General features: G+C 34.3%; 1 protein-coding gene across 28 annotated transcripts in view; it reads left to right on the plus strand.

The window, feature by feature from the left end:
- EHF (ETS homologous factor) overlaps positions 1 to 10,160 on the plus strand; it is a 35,523-nt gene extending 25,363 nt beyond the window's left edge. For all 28 annotated transcript variants that reach the window (XM_087951215.1, XM_087951216.1, XM_087951220.1 and 25 more), the window contains 5 exons: positions 1,097 to 1,165; positions 1,264 to 1,332; positions 7,012 to 7,077; positions 7,598 to 7,793; positions 9,463 to 10,160. In XM_087951215.1, the coding sequence (XP_087807341.1) occupies positions 1,097 to 1,165; positions 1,264 to 1,332; positions 7,012 to 7,077; positions 7,598 to 7,793; positions 9,463 to 9,562 (500 nt within the window). In that variant the 3' untranslated portion in view covers positions 9,563 to 10,160. The remainder of the gene's footprint in view (positions 1 to 1,096; positions 1,166 to 1,263; positions 1,333 to 7,011; positions 7,078 to 7,597; positions 7,794 to 9,462) is intronic.
- The last annotated feature ends 9,496 nt before the right edge of the window (positions 10,161 to 19,656 follow it).

The raw sequence follows: 19,656 nt of genomic DNA on the forward strand, positions 1-19,656 counted from the left end.
ACTTTTGAGTCTTGTAGCCACAGTAAAAATAATAATAATAAAAAGAACAATAACACATGAACAGAAGTATGAGGCATCCAAAGAAAGAAGGAAAGGCTTTATGAAAATATTGTTTAAATAACAAAATAACAATTGTTGAAACTCGAGAAGCTGCAGGAGCTTAAAGGATAGAGTGCAGGCTTAAAAACGGGGTCAGGTGAAAGCCATGTTTGGAGCAAGACCAAGGAAGAGTAAGCCAAACAATGATTCATCAGCCTTTTGCCATCTTACTCACCCAAAACAGAGGCAATCTCAACATACACCAGCTGTAAATGCAGCCCTTACTTTGGTACAGCACTTACAGCAAATTCAAACTTCTCAAGATAGCTTTAAAGCATGGCACCTTTCATGAACAGATTGAAAGCTGTGCTAACAGTGAAGATAGCATGGGCTTACTTTCAATCTGTTCAGGAATGTGCCGTGCTTTAATGCTGTTAGAATGGCTTTTCTCTATCTTTGCTCCTGAAAAAAGCAAAACAAATTCTTATGCCCAATTGCACACCCTTGGAGATGAAAATGTCTAATTTTTGGACCATGAATACCATTCAGTATGCCTGCTTAACGAAAAGAATATAGGTACATTTGTTTCCACATGGAAACCACTTCTGAACTTCATGTTTGATGTGGAAAAAAAGTGAAATTTTGATTTTGGGTTTTACAGATTAGATAGATCTGTATAACAATGACGGGTTCATACTATTATGGTAAAACAAAAAGTTGTGATTTGTTGTTAATGCCTTATTCTACTGTAACAGAGAGAGCCGGAAGTCAATGTTTCTGTTTCTTTTTCTTCCCCTTTCCTTCCTCACTTTTCTTTCCCCTTTTCCCTTCCCCCTTTGTATTTTATAATACCTTATAACGTAATAAAAAAAACCTATTGAATTAAGACCATTCAGTATGTCTTCTTGTACTTAATAAAATACTCTGATGCTTTTGTATGTGTTATTTCTGTTGAAAATTTAAATTTTATGTTCTGAATATGGAAAATTTATTGTATCTAACTAGCAATATTACTTCACCAGTATTTATTTTTGTTCTGTTATTTTCTGTGCATAAGATCCATCTTTAATGACATCTTGGAAAGAAGACAATTATTTTTACGATAATGGATATGGTGGCACAGTAGGTAACTACCTTGATTACCTCATATATTTTTAAGCAATTCTGGAAATTACCTTGATATTTTTTTTCTTACATTAAATTTTTTTCTTCCTAAATCCTCAGAACTAGTGGAGAGCAAAGCCTATTGTAGAGCACAGATTTCTGTCAGCTCTAGTGGTCATCCACCTATAGGTAAGTAGCTCTAACATTTTATAATCTAGGCCTGATATCAGCATTTGGTTAGATCAAATATCTAAACCATATATATTGCTTTGATCAGCTAAATAACAAAATTAGAACTTCCAGATCAAGTCATCTTACCTTACTTACAGTGTTCTGTAGACCTAAACACTTAGCTGTAAATCAGCAAGCATTGAAGAATTGGGAGAGAAGAAATAAAGTTTTTGTGTAAATAATGTAAGTGACATTATTTACACAAACATTAATATTACATTAATGTAATATTAATATACACAATGCCATTAATATTATTTGTTAGGTTGATATTGAACTAAAGCATTTCTTTCTTTCCCTCTGATACAAAGAAACACAAATAATTTGCAAGAAATTCATACTGCTGGCACATAGGACAATCACGCTCTTCTCCTTGTGGCTGCAGCATTGGCTACTTGTTTTCAATTTGTAAAGATATGGATCAACCACCACATGCTTTGGCTAAGACCTGTGGTACTGAGCTGAGACACAATAGAGCTGAATTGAGGTGGTGGTGAATTAAGCTCCATGAATAACACTCGTCTTTGCATAACACAATGAAACACAAGCCTGCCCATTACTGCTGTGTAAACTCAATGTATTGGATAAACTCTGAAAATTGTGTTTCTTAAAATAATCAGGACATGCAAATATTATTTGTGCAGAAGATAGAAAATGTCAGTTTAAGCAGCTTTCTTCCTGCTGTCTTACTTCCCATTCTTGTAAAGCAGCTGCTACCTTTTCAAACTGTAGCAAAATTTGATCATTGTCCTCTGGTGTGATCTATTTATCCTCCAGCTGCTGATCCTACTGGATGGGGAGCATGCCTGGGTCACAGCATGTCCTAATTTGTGTATTCTGCAAAAAGAAGCTGGGTGCTTCTGAATCATATGCAAATCCTGTGCATAATTCTTTCGCTTGAGTTTTGCAAGATAGCTTTGTTGAAACATCTCCCTCCCCCCCAATTTGTCAAGGCAGGGCCTTCAAAAACTCCTCATGCTTGAAACTTTTCTCCCTGTAAAATGATCAGCTTTTGTTTTTGCAGTTGTGAACGAATTAGTTATTAACTCTGCGGAATGTGAGAAGCCATGCACACCTCTATTGACATATTGGGAATATATATATATATATATATATAAAAGCAAACCCAGGTTATGCCCAAAAATATCTCTGTAGCTCTCAGCCCAAGAAGCATATTATAGATGATAAATAATAAACAAACACTAATGGCTAACTTCTTGTGAGATATTAGAATTTTTTCAAGGGGCATATAAATTTTTTTTAAAAAAAGAACTGATGGCAGAAGGATATAATTGTCACAAATTCTATACATATCATGAACATATAATTGCTAAAACGAATATACTTTTCATGACATTTGAAACAGAAGAATAAATGAAAGGTTGTATGAAAAGTGGGTCAGAAATTTTGGTTAAATTTACACATAAAACAAGGGAAAACATTGGATTGAAAAGGTTGAAACTTATGCTATATTATAATATAAATGTTGGAAATGTAAACAAAAAGAAGGGACATTTTATCATGTTTAGTGGACATTTAAAAAGCAAAGAATTCTGTATCCAAGTACTGTACATGCACTGATTAAGAGGATCTTTAATATCAATATATAGTTGAAACCAGTGATTTTTCTTTTGGGACTGATCCACAGACAGCTGAAAAGAATCATGGAATAACTATAAAATTGTAGTGAGGTTATTGTATGCACAAAGACGGAAAAAAATAGCATGACTCACAATGAGAGAATGGTTGGTGAAAATGTTGGAACTTGCTGAGATGACCAAATTAACCTTTTTGATAAAAGACAATATTGCCAACTAGAAAACAATTCTTTTAATTAAAAAAAGAACTTATGATTTATGGTTTTGATGAGTAAACAAAATAGATTATAGAAAGAAGAGATACAGTTTAGCTTAGTAGTTAAGACACCAGGCTAGAAAGTAGAAGACATAATTTCTAATCTAGCAGGAAAGCCAGCAAAGTGACTTTGGGCCACTCACTCTCTCTCAGTCCAACTTAACTCACAGGGTTGATGTTTTCTGGAGAAAATAGGAGGAAAGTGTCTTGGATAGGTTTGCCACCTTGAGTTATTTCAATAAATAAACAAACAAACAAACAAACATTGTAACCATAGAGTAAGAGCTAAACTTATAATTGTACTTATAAGTGATATAAAGAAAGTCAGAAAATACTTCTCCCTATTTTTTTCCTTTCCTTCTCTTTGATTTCTTTCTTTTTCCTTTCCCTTTCTCTTTGTGTTAGTTTTTATGGTCTTTTAATGAAATCTTTAAGTTTATATATATACATTAATAAAAGAGGGTGGAAAGAACAATCCTTAATTGGGCTTTGTTGCTTTCCCACAAAGTCAGCAGTTTGTATAAGACAATGGTGTCCTCATGTTGCGAGTGCAGAAAAGACATGAATGCAATTAGCTGAGGTTTTTGTTCTGGTTTTTTTAAAAGCTTTGAGCAAAAGGACTTGCTATTTTCTTCTGTAATGGTAGTTTATATCCATTTTCCTAGTATGCTTATCAGCATTGGAACAAAATAATTCAGACAAGTTGGTACAGAAGTTGGAACTGGTATTTACTGTAAGTCATTTGCACATGCAAATAGTTAATTTCCACTGAAAGCTGCGGTGACAGTTTACGCATGAATGTAGGTGGAAGAATGCATGTGGGCTTTATGCCTTTTGACACTATATAATGGCTGTGCTCTGATGCAGGTGTAAGTTGAGTTCCTGGCAAATTTCTCTGGCTAATAATTTCTTTTAGAGGGGGTTAGGTGATCACCTTAAACAGACATTCATTTTGTCAAACATGTTTAACAGAAATTATCTATTTCTCTGTATACATGTTCTATTATTGGTATAGGTTTATAACATGTAAATTATCAACATAGTAAACTGATTATCATTTTGGCAAATGTGATCAGTCAAAACCAACTACCAGCTTTAGATTGGTACATAAACAGTCAGGGTTCAGGAGCTACTCCTTACTATCACATTGATTGAAAGGCAACTATAGAAGATCTGTATCTAAAACCTACAGTTACAAATTAGACCTATTAAATGCAAAATCCCTTGAACATAATATGATATGCAAATGAGAGAAAAACAGGTCTCTAAATTTGTTGGTTTGAAGAATTTCCAGTAACACTGGCTTTTGTTCTTCTGGATTTGACTTTTTTCATTACCTCAGAAACAGCTCTTTGCCAGGTCATCTGTTGATGTTATACATTTCCTTTATATGAAAGAAATCAAAGATATATGTAGTCCTTGTTTAAGCAATCAGAACTGGGACTAGCAACTTGGTCATTAAACTTCACTAATTGAAGCTCATGTTTTACTTCAGCTTTCCTTTGTCTTAAAGACTTACAAAGATCATAAATATTAGAATTGATTGTCAAGTTATTTTTGATCACAGTTGTAACTGTAATTGGTCCCTAACTGGACTATGTATATATACTATTATAACAAATAACAAAATATAATACAAAGGTTTAAAACTTTTGCTGAATTTCTTGTCTGATCTTGTCTGAGGGAATATTTTGCCTCCATTTTTTGTAATACGAGAGCTTAATTGAGTTCCAAACTGAGAAAATAAAATATTTCACACAGTGATTTATAAATAATACAGTGTTAAATGTGTCTATTTAGAAATCAGCCCCACTGATTAAGGGAATAAGGACTGTAGCCTAATTTTATGACTGAGCTCATAGCCCAATAATATAGTACATATTATTCAAGAGGAAGTTTTTAATTATTTATAAAGAATATATAAATAGATGGCTTATGACTGTTAGCATTAATAGGAGTTAAGATGACATATGTAAAGAATATGCAATGAAAATGTTGAATCTATTCAGCAGATTGTTAGAAAACTGAATTAATTAGTAGATTGTGGAAATGTTGTTGAGGTAATGTATCTCAATTTCAACAAAGTATATTTCAAAATAATCCATGATATTCTGTTTAGCAATTTAGTTAAGTGTAGTCTAGATTGCATGGCAATTATACAGATAAATAGCTGGCTCAAACGTTTTACACAAAGAATATTCATCAACTATTTCGCATAAAACTTAACCATAGTGTTTGATGCTAAGCCCCGTATTTTTTTAATTATTTAAATGAAGAGATAGGGGGACTGCTTGTCAAATATGCCAATGACACAACATTGAATCATGATAGATTAAAAAATGTGCTGAAAATAACAATTAAATTCAACAGAGGCAAATGAAAAGGCTTTCATTTAGGAAACAGGAATCAAATGATAGTCTTTAGGTACCTAGCTACCTAGTTTGAGAATAAGATTTGTGGAAAATTAATTGTTTATACATTATACGTGATACTTGATTTCACTGCAAAGAAAGGAAATATAAATTTATATCAGAAGTATAGTTTTCTAAATTATAGGAAATAATAGTTCTAATTTATTCTGCACATAAATCCTTCCTAGGGTATTATGTTGACTTTTAGGCACCAACTTTACGAAGGTTTAAATGAACTGGAATAAGTTACAAAAAAGCAGAAACTTGGATATTTTTAGTGTAGGGAAGAGAACACTTAAGAGTGACAACACTCTTCAAATAACAAGATGTTACACAAAAGAAAATTAAGATTGTAGGATATGAAATAATAGATTTAAGTTCAGATTGGATGCAAGAACAATTCAATTACCAAGAGTGATCTCCCATTCATTATATATTGAATGTATTCAGGTGGATTTAGATTTAATTTGAATTCCTGCATGAAGCAGGAAATTGAACTCAAGGTGTCTATGATTCTATGAAGCTTGGATGGGCTATCATTGTGAAGAGAGGGTTGCATCATTTCCATGTCTTATATATATTTTCAGTGTTGGCTGCTCTGTGAAAGTTGCAATTTTGGGGGGTAGGGGCAATTGATTCCAGGTACAATTCAAAGTTCTGGTTGTCACCTTTAAAACCCTTCATGGCTTGGGGCATGGTTATCTGAGGTATTGTCTCTTGCTGGTTACATTTACCTGACCCATCAGAGCGGTGAGGCAGGGAGGGTCCTCCATCCCTGAGGGAGATACACCTGGTGGGACCCAGAAGAAGGGTCTTCTCTGTGGTGGCTCCCTCTCTCTGGAACATCATTCCACCAGAGATTATAATGGCCCCCTCTCTAATACTCTTCTGGAAGGCACTGAAGACCTGGTTCTGCCAGAGGGCCTGGGGAACTCAGAGCGGGATGGAGCTCATCAAATGGCTCGTGTGAGCTGCTGTAGTTGGGGTGGGGGTAAGAGTTGGGGGTGATTTTTTTCCCCAGATTTTGTTCTATTGTACTTTATTAATTTATTTGATTATTTTTGTTAGTTTTTATTGTTTTTTTGGTTTTAAATATGGTTTTACATTCTGTAAGCCGCCTCAAGTCACCATGGGCGAATAGGCGGCAATATAAATTCAATAAATAAATAAATTGACTTATTCCTAATTGCTTTGAAAACTTTAACTGAAATTAATGAAGACCATTTTGTTTTATGCTGCTTCCAATTGAGCCCAGGAGGACTATATGGCTGAAAAATATGGGATATATTTTTAAGTACATTTGTTGTATCATCATCTTTAGAACAGATTCAGATATGTAGAGGCAAGAACTGATCACCCTTTTCTGTTGCAGAGGAGTCTTTGGAAGGGAAGAAAATTTCACAAGATCACCCACCAAAACCACATAACAAGAAACACAGTAAGACAGCTATTCTTGGATTTCTACCCTATGAGGGGGACATTAAAGACTTATGGAATGTACTGTATACTTTAATATCAGAGATATTAAATTTTAAATGTAATACATAGAATAAGAACATTAGTGAAATAGGTTTGAGATAAATGAATAAATTTGAATTAAGAATATGAGCTTATTACATTAATTAAGGTTTAAGTTCAGTTAGGTGTGCAGGAGGATTAAAACCGTCAAGATAGAGATTGTAATGCTGAGATCCAAACACTGCCTTTCGTATGTGTGTTGTCATTACATGGATGTATAATGGGGTTGGACTGCAATTGTGATACCAATTTCCTGCTTTGCCCCCTCCCCCCCCCCACCTTCCACAAATTCCAATGATTAACTCTAGTGTTTGGAACCAGCCAAGAAAGTATAGGAAGGACTTTTTAAAAAGAAATATTAGGAATTCCTAAAATGTATACCCATCACCGTTTGTTTTTCAACATAAATAATGTTTCCTCTGAACATTATTTCATTATAGCTCCTCGAGGAACTCACTTGTGGGAGTTTATCAGAGACATTCTCCTTCATCCAGAGAAGAATCCTGGGTTGATAAAATGGGAGGATCGGTCAGAAGGCATCTTCCGATTCTTAAAATCAGAGGCAGTGGCTCAACTATGGGGAAAGAAGAAGAACAACAGTAGCATGACTTATGAGAAACTCAGCCGTGCCATGAGGTAACAAAATGTTGCTTAAAAAAATAACTGCCTTTAATCTTGTTGGCAATGACAAGCAAAGAGTCAGAGTATGCTAAAATCACAGGGGAATTTTTAAAATGTAAAATAGTGTGAAGTAGAAGCTATTTTCCTATGGCATAATTTCCTCCTGAATTTTTTTTTCTGATCCAAGGATACTGGTTGAATTGATGTGGCAAGATGGGAAATCTAAGATCCTTGCTCTGAGGGCTCCCCCCACCACAACCTGGAAAACCACATTATATAGCTAGAAAGATTGCCAAATTGTCTTCACATGGACACAGAGATTTTGTTAGTTATGAGAAAGTGTTGACTCCTTGACTAAATAATGACTCACCATTTGTCTTTAAGTCCCACATGTACGGACTCTGCAAGTCCTCCTGAATCATCAGAAACATTCACAGTTGCAATTTCTTCTCAATGTAATAATCTGCTTATCATACTTCAGATATTAATCATATGATTTCGCCTTAATACAGGAATGGCATCAGCTTGCTGGTCGGTTTCATTTCCTGCCCAAATTTCCTTAGATAAAGAGAAACTTGCATATCATACCATGTTCAAGGAATTTTGCATTCACTAGGTGTAATTTGTCACTGTAGGTTTTAGTTACAGATCTTCTATAGTTATTTTTCAATCAATGGGATTTTTTAAAAAAATATTTTATTTATTTAGAAAATTTATATAGCTGTCTACTTGCTTACAGTGACTTTAGGCAGCTTACAAACAATAAAAAACACAGTATATAAAAAACAATAAAAATAAAAAACTGTATAAAAACCCACTGGCAAAACCAAGTCTTCAGGGCCTTATGATAGAGTATCAACCCTAACCCTAGTTTAATTTCTGAAGGGAGGATCTTTCAAAGGGAGGGAGCCACCATGGAGAAGTCCCTTCTTCTGGGTCCTGCCAGATGTACCTCTTTAGGGGATGGGACCTGCAACATTCCTTGCCTCCCTGCTCTAGTGGGTAAGGTGGATGTGACCAGCAAGAGATGCTCCTTCAAATAACCTGGTGCCAAGCCATGAAGGGCTTTAAAAGTGATAACCAGCACCTTGAATTGTACCCAGAAGTAAATCAGCAACCAATGCAGCTCTCACAGAGCAGTGATACATGTGCACACTAAAGTCTGCCCAAAAATATACTGGCCACTGCATTTTTAACCAACTGGAGCTCTGGATGCTTTTCAAGGATAGCCCCATGTAGATTGTGTTGCAATTGTCAAGAATGGAAGGTGACTAGGGTATAGGTGACTATGAATAGGGATTGTTAGTTCGGGAAAGGGCATAACTGGCCCACAATCCTTAGTTGTGCAAAAGCCTGCTTGGCCATAACTACCACCTGTTCAAGCAAGTGTCACGGTACAGGAGAACCCCCAGATTATGCACTGGGTCTGTGTGGGGAAATGCCACCCTATCCAAAACCAAAGGTGGCAATTCTATTAGAATCAATATAAAGTGTACAGATATGTTCTATCTTATATGCAATGGGCTTATGCAAAGTAACTCAACACCTGATGAGATACTGGACTATTTTCTAATTTCATGTGAAAATAGCTTAAAAGCTAAGTCCAGTTACAAATAAAACTAAAAGAGGAAATGGTCAGAAAATGAATTTTTATTTATCTGATTTCATCATCTCCTTTTAACAGATACTATTATAAAAGAGAAATTCTTGAGCGTGTAGATGGCCGGAGACTGGTATATAAATTTGGGAAGAATGCCCGTGGCTGGAGAGAAAATGAAAACTAAGTACAACTTTAAAAACAGCTGTAGAAATCTTCACTGACAGGAAATCCTAGCGCATGTAAATATTCCAAAGACTGTTTTCTTCTATTTATGTACAAAAATTGGGGGCTGCAGAAAATCTACATCTAATGGGAAGAAGGAACACTATTGTTTGTTGAAGTTGTAACTATTTTATTTGAAATATGTCCTTTTATGGAGAGTATGTACACAGTTTTCTGTGACCTATGATAATACTGCATGTAAATGTATAAGGATGAGTTGCCTTTCTTGTAAAGATTTTAAAGAAAATGAATTCCAAAACAAATGTGATTTAGCATAATGCTGCAAGAGGCATTTGCTGTAGTGGGAGCAAATCACAGGGCATTACTTTATACTTAGGTATATCACTGCATTTTAGAGCACTAGGGATTTATAATATTTATCTCAGAATTGTATGAGATAGGTCTTTCCATTCAAAATATACATCTTTTTTCAAAGGCTGTCGAGTAGTGAAACACCAATGGTTAATTAAATCAAAGGCTGTTGAGTTATGGCTTCACTTTTTTTCTTGATTTTTTTTGCCCTTCTATACAAATATACATATATTTAATATGGCAATTTACGGTAGTCTGGATCTTTTTGTGGTCTTCCATTGAGAGTTGGATTTATCAGCTCATTCCATTCCTGAATAATTCTCTGTTGAAATAACTCCTAGAACATGAAGAATTGGGAATAATGGATGCTTTATTTGTAGACCTCAATAACTTTAGCTGAGCTTTGTAACCAGTCTTGAATGCTTGTGACTTGTAATGAAATTGTAGGTATCAGCAGCATAAAGCTGCCTTTCCTTAACCTGGAATCACCCAGGTTTTGGAACTACAAACAACTATGCAAACTGGACAACTTAATTCTAGTTCATCTGCCATGTTGAAGAATGTGTAATGACTGGCAACAAATATCCACATTTCTGACAGGAGTAATTTTTGGTTCTACTTGACCAAACTAAACTGGAGATTTTCTGCATCTAAAGCATTTGTTTAGTCAGTGACCTAGTGTATATTTGTATATGAACATAGATTTCTGTGCGTAGTCCTTGTTGCCCTCTGAACTTGTTTGTTTATCTGAACTTGTTTGTTTTTCTTGCAGACATTTCATTACCCTAACTAGGCATTGATGATGTTATCTAGTTAGAGTAATGAAACATCTGCAAGAAAACAAGACAGCTCAGAGAGCAACAAGGACCCCTCATTTCAACCTGGGTTACAAATGAGCTACAAATATTGAGCTACAATTATTCTCCTTTATTGATAGATGTCTCTGTGATAATGAAACTGTACTTTGAGATTAAGGTTTTACATTACATAAACCATTTCCTTCCATTTAGAAAGTTAATAATCTAAGATTATGTTTCAGTTTTTCTTCCCTTTTTCCCAGATGCCTAGTTTTTATTTTCTGGGGTGGGATGCCATATAGAAGAACATTCAGTCATGTAAGTTTCTTCGTGTAAGTTAAAATGATTCAGTACAAGCATTTACCAGCCCAAGAGCTACAATTAAAAATGGCTTCTTTGAGCAAATTAAACTTCAGCTATGAGACTTAAATCCAAACTTCTCTGAAACTTAAAGTTTCTGTATTCTCAGAAATGCCAGTTGAGTATTTTTTCGTAAATATATAACATATATTTGGAAACTTGTGGAAAAGAGTTTGCTTTTTGCAAAGTTGGTAGCTGCCCTTTCAACATTTGATGAAAAATACCCCCAAAGAAGGCAGCTAGAAAACATCTTTGCAGCCACAATTCCTGCCAAAACGTTTAGTTAGCAACACATCCATTATAGCTATGTTATATCTGAACTTTGCTTAAGGTGAGTGGGGCAGTTAATCTTATTTACAGGAGAAGCTGATAACCAGGGCAGCAGGTTTTAAAGTAAGCCCTTTCTGTTGACTGAATATTTACTGACTCACTAAATGAGATTTTTCCTCAGTTTCTCTCTGTTCTTTATTTTTGAGTCTCATCTAATGATCTTTTTGTGTAAAAATATCACATCTAATGTATTGGATTTCATACTGCCTTGTGTCATTGAGTCAAAGCAGTGTTATTGTAGAATATCTATAAGGATATGTCTATTTTTTTCACAGTGCAATCTACATACTCATTAGTTCTGTTGTCTTATGTCTAAGAACCTGGATGTAAAACTATAGTCTTAATATCACTGGGGGGAGGAATTTAAAAAATTAATGGCATTATTCTTCAACAATATGAGAATTAAAACTGCAACTCAGCTGCACACAATGTGAAGAATGCAGACAGCATTATTAATACAGATTTCTACAAGTTGGTGGCCTTCAGTGCATCCATGGGGAAATAAAGCCACCTGCTCTAAACCCCACCCCGTTTTTATTTACTTTGTGATATACATAAAAAAATGCCAGGATTTCAGTTGGAAATCAGAGTGTTACTCTTGATTTGTTGACTCTTCTTTTACTAACATCCCTGGTGCCCTTTATGCATGTTGCATTCTTCTGTGTTATTGAAAGACCTCTGGGACTTGCAGTTCAATCTAGTTGGGTTAGATACAGTATGTTAGTCTTCCATGTACTCTGATCATGGAGTCTAATAGAAATCTCAATCCATATTAACTTCTGGTTGCCATTTTAACTTTTATTTACTTGCCCAACTTGTCTTGCTTTTGAGTTTTTGGAAACAATCCATGCTGCTATTAGGCATTTATCATCCAAAATATATATTCTTCTTAGAATTGATGAGTTCTATCATAGCAATACATTTCTAACTCCTCCTTATTTTGGAGTGGTATATTGTACTAAATTATCTTTGTGATATAGTATATAGCTCATATTTATATTACATTGGTAAACTGCTGGCCCTTCTTTCCTTCCAGACAAACTTGGGAATTAGAATATGTGAGTAGATTTTAAAATCCATAATTAGAGCTTTTTGGAATTGAAAACATGTTTGAAAAATACTTTTCTAAAAAAGTTTTCCACTGTTAAGCCTGCTCTCTTTAACTTCAGTTCTGTGAGTCATAATATAAATTAAAACTGATCTTTCAGCATAATCAGGATATTAATAAAATAAATTTGAAGCATAAGTATGTGATTAAACCAAATAGGTCTATAATATGAATTACATTTAGAGTACAATTTTACAACATTCACAGGTGCATTTATTAACCCCTTGGTATTAACAGAGTTAGATTTCCCCATTGTTGTCACTTTAAAAATTCAGTTTGTCATTGAAATTTAATTCACTTTGAAAAGAGGCTTCGTATAACATTGACCTAGCTAGAAAAAGGGCCATCAATATATAAAATGGTACCAGCTTGCCAAGCAGATGCAACCACAGCCAACCATAGCGAACCTTTTACAAATTCTAATTAAAGGCTCCAATAAAGATATGAGTGTAGCAAATTGCTATTTAAATATAAAGGCATTGATGAGATTGCTTTTATAATGTTTGCAAAGAACAATTTTTTTAGAAGTGTATTTCACATGAATAAAATATGTATATATTTTTATGGTGGCACAATTTTTCAAATGTATAAATGTGAATACATTTTAACTCAGATGTATAAAGATCTACAAATGCATTGCAGTATTTATACAGATGAACATAAATCACCTGGGAAAAAGAATTTGCTGATGTATTTATTGTGCAGCTTTGATTAAGAAGTAGTTTGTGCATCATGCTGCCTAGTTTTGTAGGCTTTGTATTCATAACTAAGTTTGAATGTTTAGCTACTACAAGGTAAGTATCCCTGAAATTGCAGCCACTGTGTACTTGAAAAAGTCTGTGAAGAAACACATATTATTATAGCTTTCTTGTTGCTGAAAAACAACTCAAAGCTCTTTCTAGCTTCACCATTTATAAGTTTTCTAGAAGTGCATTTTTATGTCAGATTGAATGACTGTCACAGAAATGCCATAGCATTCCTAATATTGTTTCTATCCACAGAAATGCTAATCAAAACAACGTGTTTGTTTCTCAAAATAATAGTTTAGTAATCATTCAAACTTCCCTCTATAGAAATTGCTTTAGAATGAAATTTTATGCGTTCATCAATATGATTAGATTTAATAAAAAGTGGGAAACTAAATGGAATCATAGTACAGAGGTCTTTCATCAGAACATTTTTTTAAAAAGTTGCTTGTATCTGTCAATTGTATGTGTGTGTGTGTGTTTACTGTTAATTTATGGCCTTACAATTTAAACGAAGCTTGTAATTTATAATAATATGTGCATCTATGGCATAAAATAAACCAAGCACTGGGGGAGCTCTGATCAGGTGTAAAAGGAGGCTATAATGGAACTTGAATTAAATTGGGCGAAGGATACATCCAGTAATCATTCTTCCTTACATTATTTTCCCATTTTAAATTGCCTCTGCAAAAGCAGCTATTTGCTATAAAGTACTGGCACATTTTCCAGGATTGGAAATTAAAAGGTCAAGGAAAGAATAACAGAGAAACTCACGAAGAAGAAAAAGACTGAATGTTAAATACGTCATTTTCTTGCCCCATTGTGGAATTCTATTGAATAAAAGGATGGGGAAAATTGAAGTGGATCTGCTTACAGATCTTGCATCTTATTGCCTCCTTTATATTGTTTAATTCAGGGGTGGGATTCTACCCGTTCGCACATATTCTGTAGAACCAGTTGTTAACATTCTAAGCAGTTCAGAGAACCGGTTGTTAGAAGAAATTACTGGTCTAATCCTGTAAGGAAGGCAGGAAGGAAACATTCTGGTATTGCTTTCAGAAATTGCCTCTCCATTAACCCTTATTACATTCTTGGCAGGACTAGACTTCCTGTCTCAGGAACATCTCTGGGGTTTTTTTCCCCTTCCTTTGCTGGTACTTTGCTTGTGTGGAGTGACCATTCAAAGTTACAATGGCATTGAAAAACGTGACTGATGACTATTTTTCACACTTATTGAGCCAATAACATGACCACCAAGCCATGTCCACCCAGTCACATGACCACCAAGCCATGCCCACCATCTAAGCCACACCCACAGAACCGGTTGTTAAAAATTTGAATCCCACTCCTGGTTTAATTGTATTGTATTTTTAAACTTTCTATGGTCTCATTAACATTTATGACTGTTGCATTGTCCTGGGGTCATGTGATCACCTTTTGTGACCTTCTGACAAGCAAAGTCAATGAAGAAGCCAGATTCACTTAATATCCGTGATACTAAGTTAATAATTGCAGTGATTCACTTAACAACGATGGTAAGAAAGATCATAAAATGGGGGAGAAGGCAACTTAATAACTGTCTTGCTTGGCATCAGAAATTTTGGGTTGTTGTGCCCAAATTGTGATCGTAAGTCAAGGACTACCTGTAATGTGAGTTATTACATTAAAAAAAAACATTCATGGCACACATAAATTGTCACAAGACTATGCAGGTATTGAGAAGAATGGAAGGATTTTACAAAAGGAAATAAATAAAAGGAATATGTCACTCTCAGAAATTCCATAAGTGTGAATATTTTATTTTTTCCCCATGAGTATTTGTGGTTCAGTCTTCAGAATGAGAATTCTCTTGCCAAAAAACAATCTGAAAACACTGGATGAACTTGAAACCTCTGTTCAAAAGGTTCAGTGATTGGGAGCTTTGATAGCTTTATATCATTGACAGAAATCTCAAAGTTATTGTGGTCAGCATGGGAAAGAGTCAGGGATAAAATATGTAGATTACTCCACTGAATTTCAGCCTCCATTGGACAAAATACAAGAGCTTCTTTGAAGGAACTATTATACTAGGGTAAAAGGGGTTATATTAAAAGCTTACACTTAGCCCTTTCATCTCCTGCTCTCTCCCTGTGAAATTCCATCCCCATCCATTCCAAATCTGCTGTTTCTCTTCAGTAGTAATGGTGGTGCTGGTGGTGGAACAGCAGCAGTTTATCTCTTTTCTGCATCTGAACTAAGAGGAGCTTAAGGGAAGTCAGGGGGAAAAACCTTTCCCAGAACAATGTCAGCACTGTTCTTCTTCATGGAACTGCTAATTAGCCAAACAAACACTGGAGAAATTTGTCTGTCCTAAGTAGAATGTTCTGTTGCACATAGGCAGTCCTTCAAACTGATCCTGAGCACATGATTTGAGAAGAGTGCTACTTTATATCAGAGCATTACATATGGTATATAATAATTAGCTGTGCATACTCTTCAGCGAATAACAGTATATTACATTAAAATGTAATAGTACATTAAAGTTCTGCTTAACACTGTAACATAAAGAGTTCTGCCTCTGAATATTTATATTATGATTTAAAACTTAAATGTGAAATCTACAAATTGGATTTCATGTTAAGATCTCTACATAATCTAAGAGAATACTGTAATCTTTAAGGGTCCATAAAAATTGTATAATTTGTAAAAATGAATTTTGAATCACTTCAACTTTATTTTCCCTGAAATCTACAGACTTTTCAATTGGCTAAATAGTGTCCTATAAAATGATAGGCAGGTAGAATGGACCTTTTTTTAAATTGCTTGACAACTTCAGTAAGGTAAATGCAGATATTCATTTCCCATCAGCAAGAAATCAAAAGGTGGTAGAGTTACTTGGCAAGTCAGATGAAAATAATGTTTTGCAAATAATAATCAAATTTTGCCTATACTTCCATATCTTCAAAAATGGTTATACTTCCAAATTACCTTAATTCCAAGAAATTTGTTTTATGAATAGCTTATATATTATAGCTTTATGACACATAATGTCAGGAAACAAAATCCAATATTGATGAAGAAAGTACATTATGCTCTTATATATAAAAAGAAAATCATAGCTGATTATTTAAATGTAATGTGTTGATTTTGTATGGAATATCATTGGCCTTGAAGTTTTATTTCTCAGTTGCATAATTCTAGCCACCATAAATAATAAGCAGAACTTTGTAATAAAACATTATTTTAAATGTTCCTTATTTATGATTCTTATATATGAAACAATGGGGCAACATGAGACATACATAAAATAGTCTTGGTGTAGAAAACATTTGAATAAAATATCAAATTTCTCTGTTTTAAAAAATTGTACACATTGTATGCCTCTTACATACAAAACTACCCACTATAGAATCACTTCTTATTCAGCATATTCTTTGTTGGATTATGGGTAATGGATTAGCTTAGTTAAACAATTCACTATTATAGCCCTGACAAGTTTTCTATCTTTACAAGATTATGAAGCAATTCTAAGTTTTTTGCTAACATGCCATCAAAGTGGATCTTGAAGACACTGTATGTATGTAATACATTTTCCTTCTCTGTACTTTGTTTACAATACTAGATTAACACAGATCCTGAGTGGGTACAAGAGGACCTGATAGGAAAGATAAATAATTAGAAGCAGTGACAAAAATTCCTGCTTGTCATGGTACTCAGTAGGATAATAGTATGATCAGAGAAGAGAAGTAGTTGGGCTTTATATTCTCGGCATGCAAACCACATGAAAATGGAAGATAAGTTAACTTGAATTACTTAAATTCAAATATCCCTGTGCTTCAATGGTGAGATGGCTTAGACATTGGTATATGAATATAGATTTTTTTTAACAGATCTGTTTTTAGTTTAGCTGGAATGTTATGGCATTCTTGAGATACAGATTGATTTATTATTATGCTTGTGTCTTGCTGAGGAGAATGGACTTCTTATTCTGATTTTTCTCCAAAATCTTCTGTTCAATGGGAGAGCAGTGAAGGAGGGCCACCACAGGATGTTGAGATATTAAGGAGCAAATTTTCATCCATAAGCAACTGTCTAGCAGAGTTTGGTCCCACTTGGAAAGTGATAATTCAAATAGACAACTAAAATCAATTATTTTACGAAGCTGGTTTCATCTTGCATTACGGCAGCCTTCCCTGATATAGTGCCCTTTAGATATATAGGAGCTACAACTTGTAAAAATGTCAGCCAGCTTGTATTTGTTGGAAAATTCTTCACTATAAAATAATGATAGCCACTGTTTCCAGGGTGGAAGAGCCTTTGCAGTTTTTCTTGACAGATGAGAAAAAGGGGCAAGAGCGATTGTTTATTCATCTATTGACGTGATCTTCTGGTTTTTAAAATTGGAAAGGAACTGTATTCACTCTGAGTAGCCTATTTCCCCACCAGTCACTCAAAGGGCTTAGTTAATAATGAAAAGAAACCACAAAGAAAAGGGATAATTATAAGACTTGCAACATCTTGGCTAGGATAGGTCAAAACAATGACTTGTTTTGGCATTTCTTCTCTACTGTAAAGATCAACTAAAGAAGATGGAAAACGTGATTTTTAGAAGAGCTCATAACTGCTTTGGTAAAGCTGGAAAGATTTTTTCATAATAGAAATAGCAACTGATTTCAGGTAACTTTAATGCTATGTTGAATTTTTGAAAGGAGCTGTTTTCTTCTTCCATTATTTGTAGCAAATCCATAGTGGAACGTGATATAAAAATTGATAATTGAAGTATTTCAGAATGTTATTATCATCAAGGTGCAAACAATAACTCGTTTGTTGTTTAATTTTATAAATAGGGGGTCAAAGATAAGGAGAGGGCATATAATTCTCTCATCTGGACCGAGTCAATAGCATGGATTACTGATTCAGTGAGAAAGGAATCAGAAAGCTGATGGTCTCTTTTTCACTGGGTAAATTCATGCAGAAACTGGACAAAGCATTCCCTTTGAGTTCATGACTATCTGATGAAGTACTTGGTTAATCATATAATCTGAGATTAAAATATGCATCATCAACCTTTTCATGCTGAGAGCGACAGTTAGCACTTGCATTGTTACCATCTGAAATAACAGGTAGCACATCTCTATGGTACCATAGATTTGGTAGCACGCTATGTTCTACCAACAGAGATTGTTAGTTCATGTGGTTGAGTGCTGTATGTACTTCTTAAAGGAGTTTTCCCAGATATCCTATGTAGCCACAAAATCCCACCCACAGGTTTCTCCCACCTTCTAGACTCTGAAGATGCGCCAGGCAATTTCAAATTACATTTGCATTTCTTTGGTAAGGATGAATAAAACTTTAGGCTTCAGGAAACCCTGATATTTATTTTCTAAGTACACTACGGAGCCAGGATAATCTTGTATAAAAAAAAACTAGAATAATACTTTACACAATACATTTTCCTATGTTTTAAATTAAAAGTTAAAAAGGCCACATCAGATGGGATAGAGAGTAACCAATAAATGAAGAAAGAAAGAAAGAAAGAAAGAAAGAAAGAAAGAAAGAAAGAAAGAAAGAAAGAAAGAAAGAAAGAAAGAAAGAAAGAAAGATAGATAGATAGATAGATAGATATCTGTGTAGAAAAATATAAATTGCATAGACTGCAGAAATAGTTATCATTTTTATATAAAATGATATTTTGGGGTAACAGATTTTGATTTAGATAAGATTTGCTTCAGATTTAGATACTGTTATTGTCTGTTATTTGGTGAGTTTCATTCATTATTTGTGAGGGTTGAATTTAAACCTTTCACCTTCTCTATCCAGGTTGTTCCACCTCTCTGCTACTTCTTTTTAGTCTCCAATATGTTCAAATTTTCCAATTCATTTTGAAAATCACTGTCCACATTTTGAATATCCAATTCTAACAACAGTAAGAATAATGAATAAATGAGAGACACACTTTTTCTCCATTTTCCCTTTAAAGCTGAAGCATAATTACATTGATATAAAGACTGATTTGTCTAAGCCTCTCTAAAGTTCTTTGTAGAAAGACAAAGAATGAGAGATGGAAAAACAAGAACAAGAAACACCCTTCTTGAAAAAAAGCTGAAGTTGCAGTTTATGCACTAATAGGATTAGGTTATTCTCTGCCAAAATCTTCAACTGATCTTTAAATTAGGGCACAACTCTGGGAAGAAAAATTGGGACTACAGTACCCTCTTCTGTGTCCCCTCCCTAAATTCTTATTTTCATTTCACATAACTATTATGATGAAATCCACAGAGAAAGGCACTGTTAATATAAGGCTGTCAACAGAGAAATTTCCAGCAAACAGTGAAGGGTGAACAAGCCTTTCTAAAGAATGTGTGTATATGTGTGTAGGGAAAACAATGGTAAACCAAACAGGATTAAGAGGCAAATAAGAAAA

The sequence above is a fragment of the Notechis scutatus genome, chromosome 1 (assembly GCF_049901735.1).
Source record: "Notechis scutatus isolate UNSWTSFEM ecotype Mainland chromosome 1, rNotScu1.2, whole genome shotgun sequence".
Taxonomy (NCBI): domain Eukaryota; kingdom Metazoa; phylum Chordata; class Lepidosauria; order Squamata; family Elapidae; genus Notechis; species Notechis scutatus.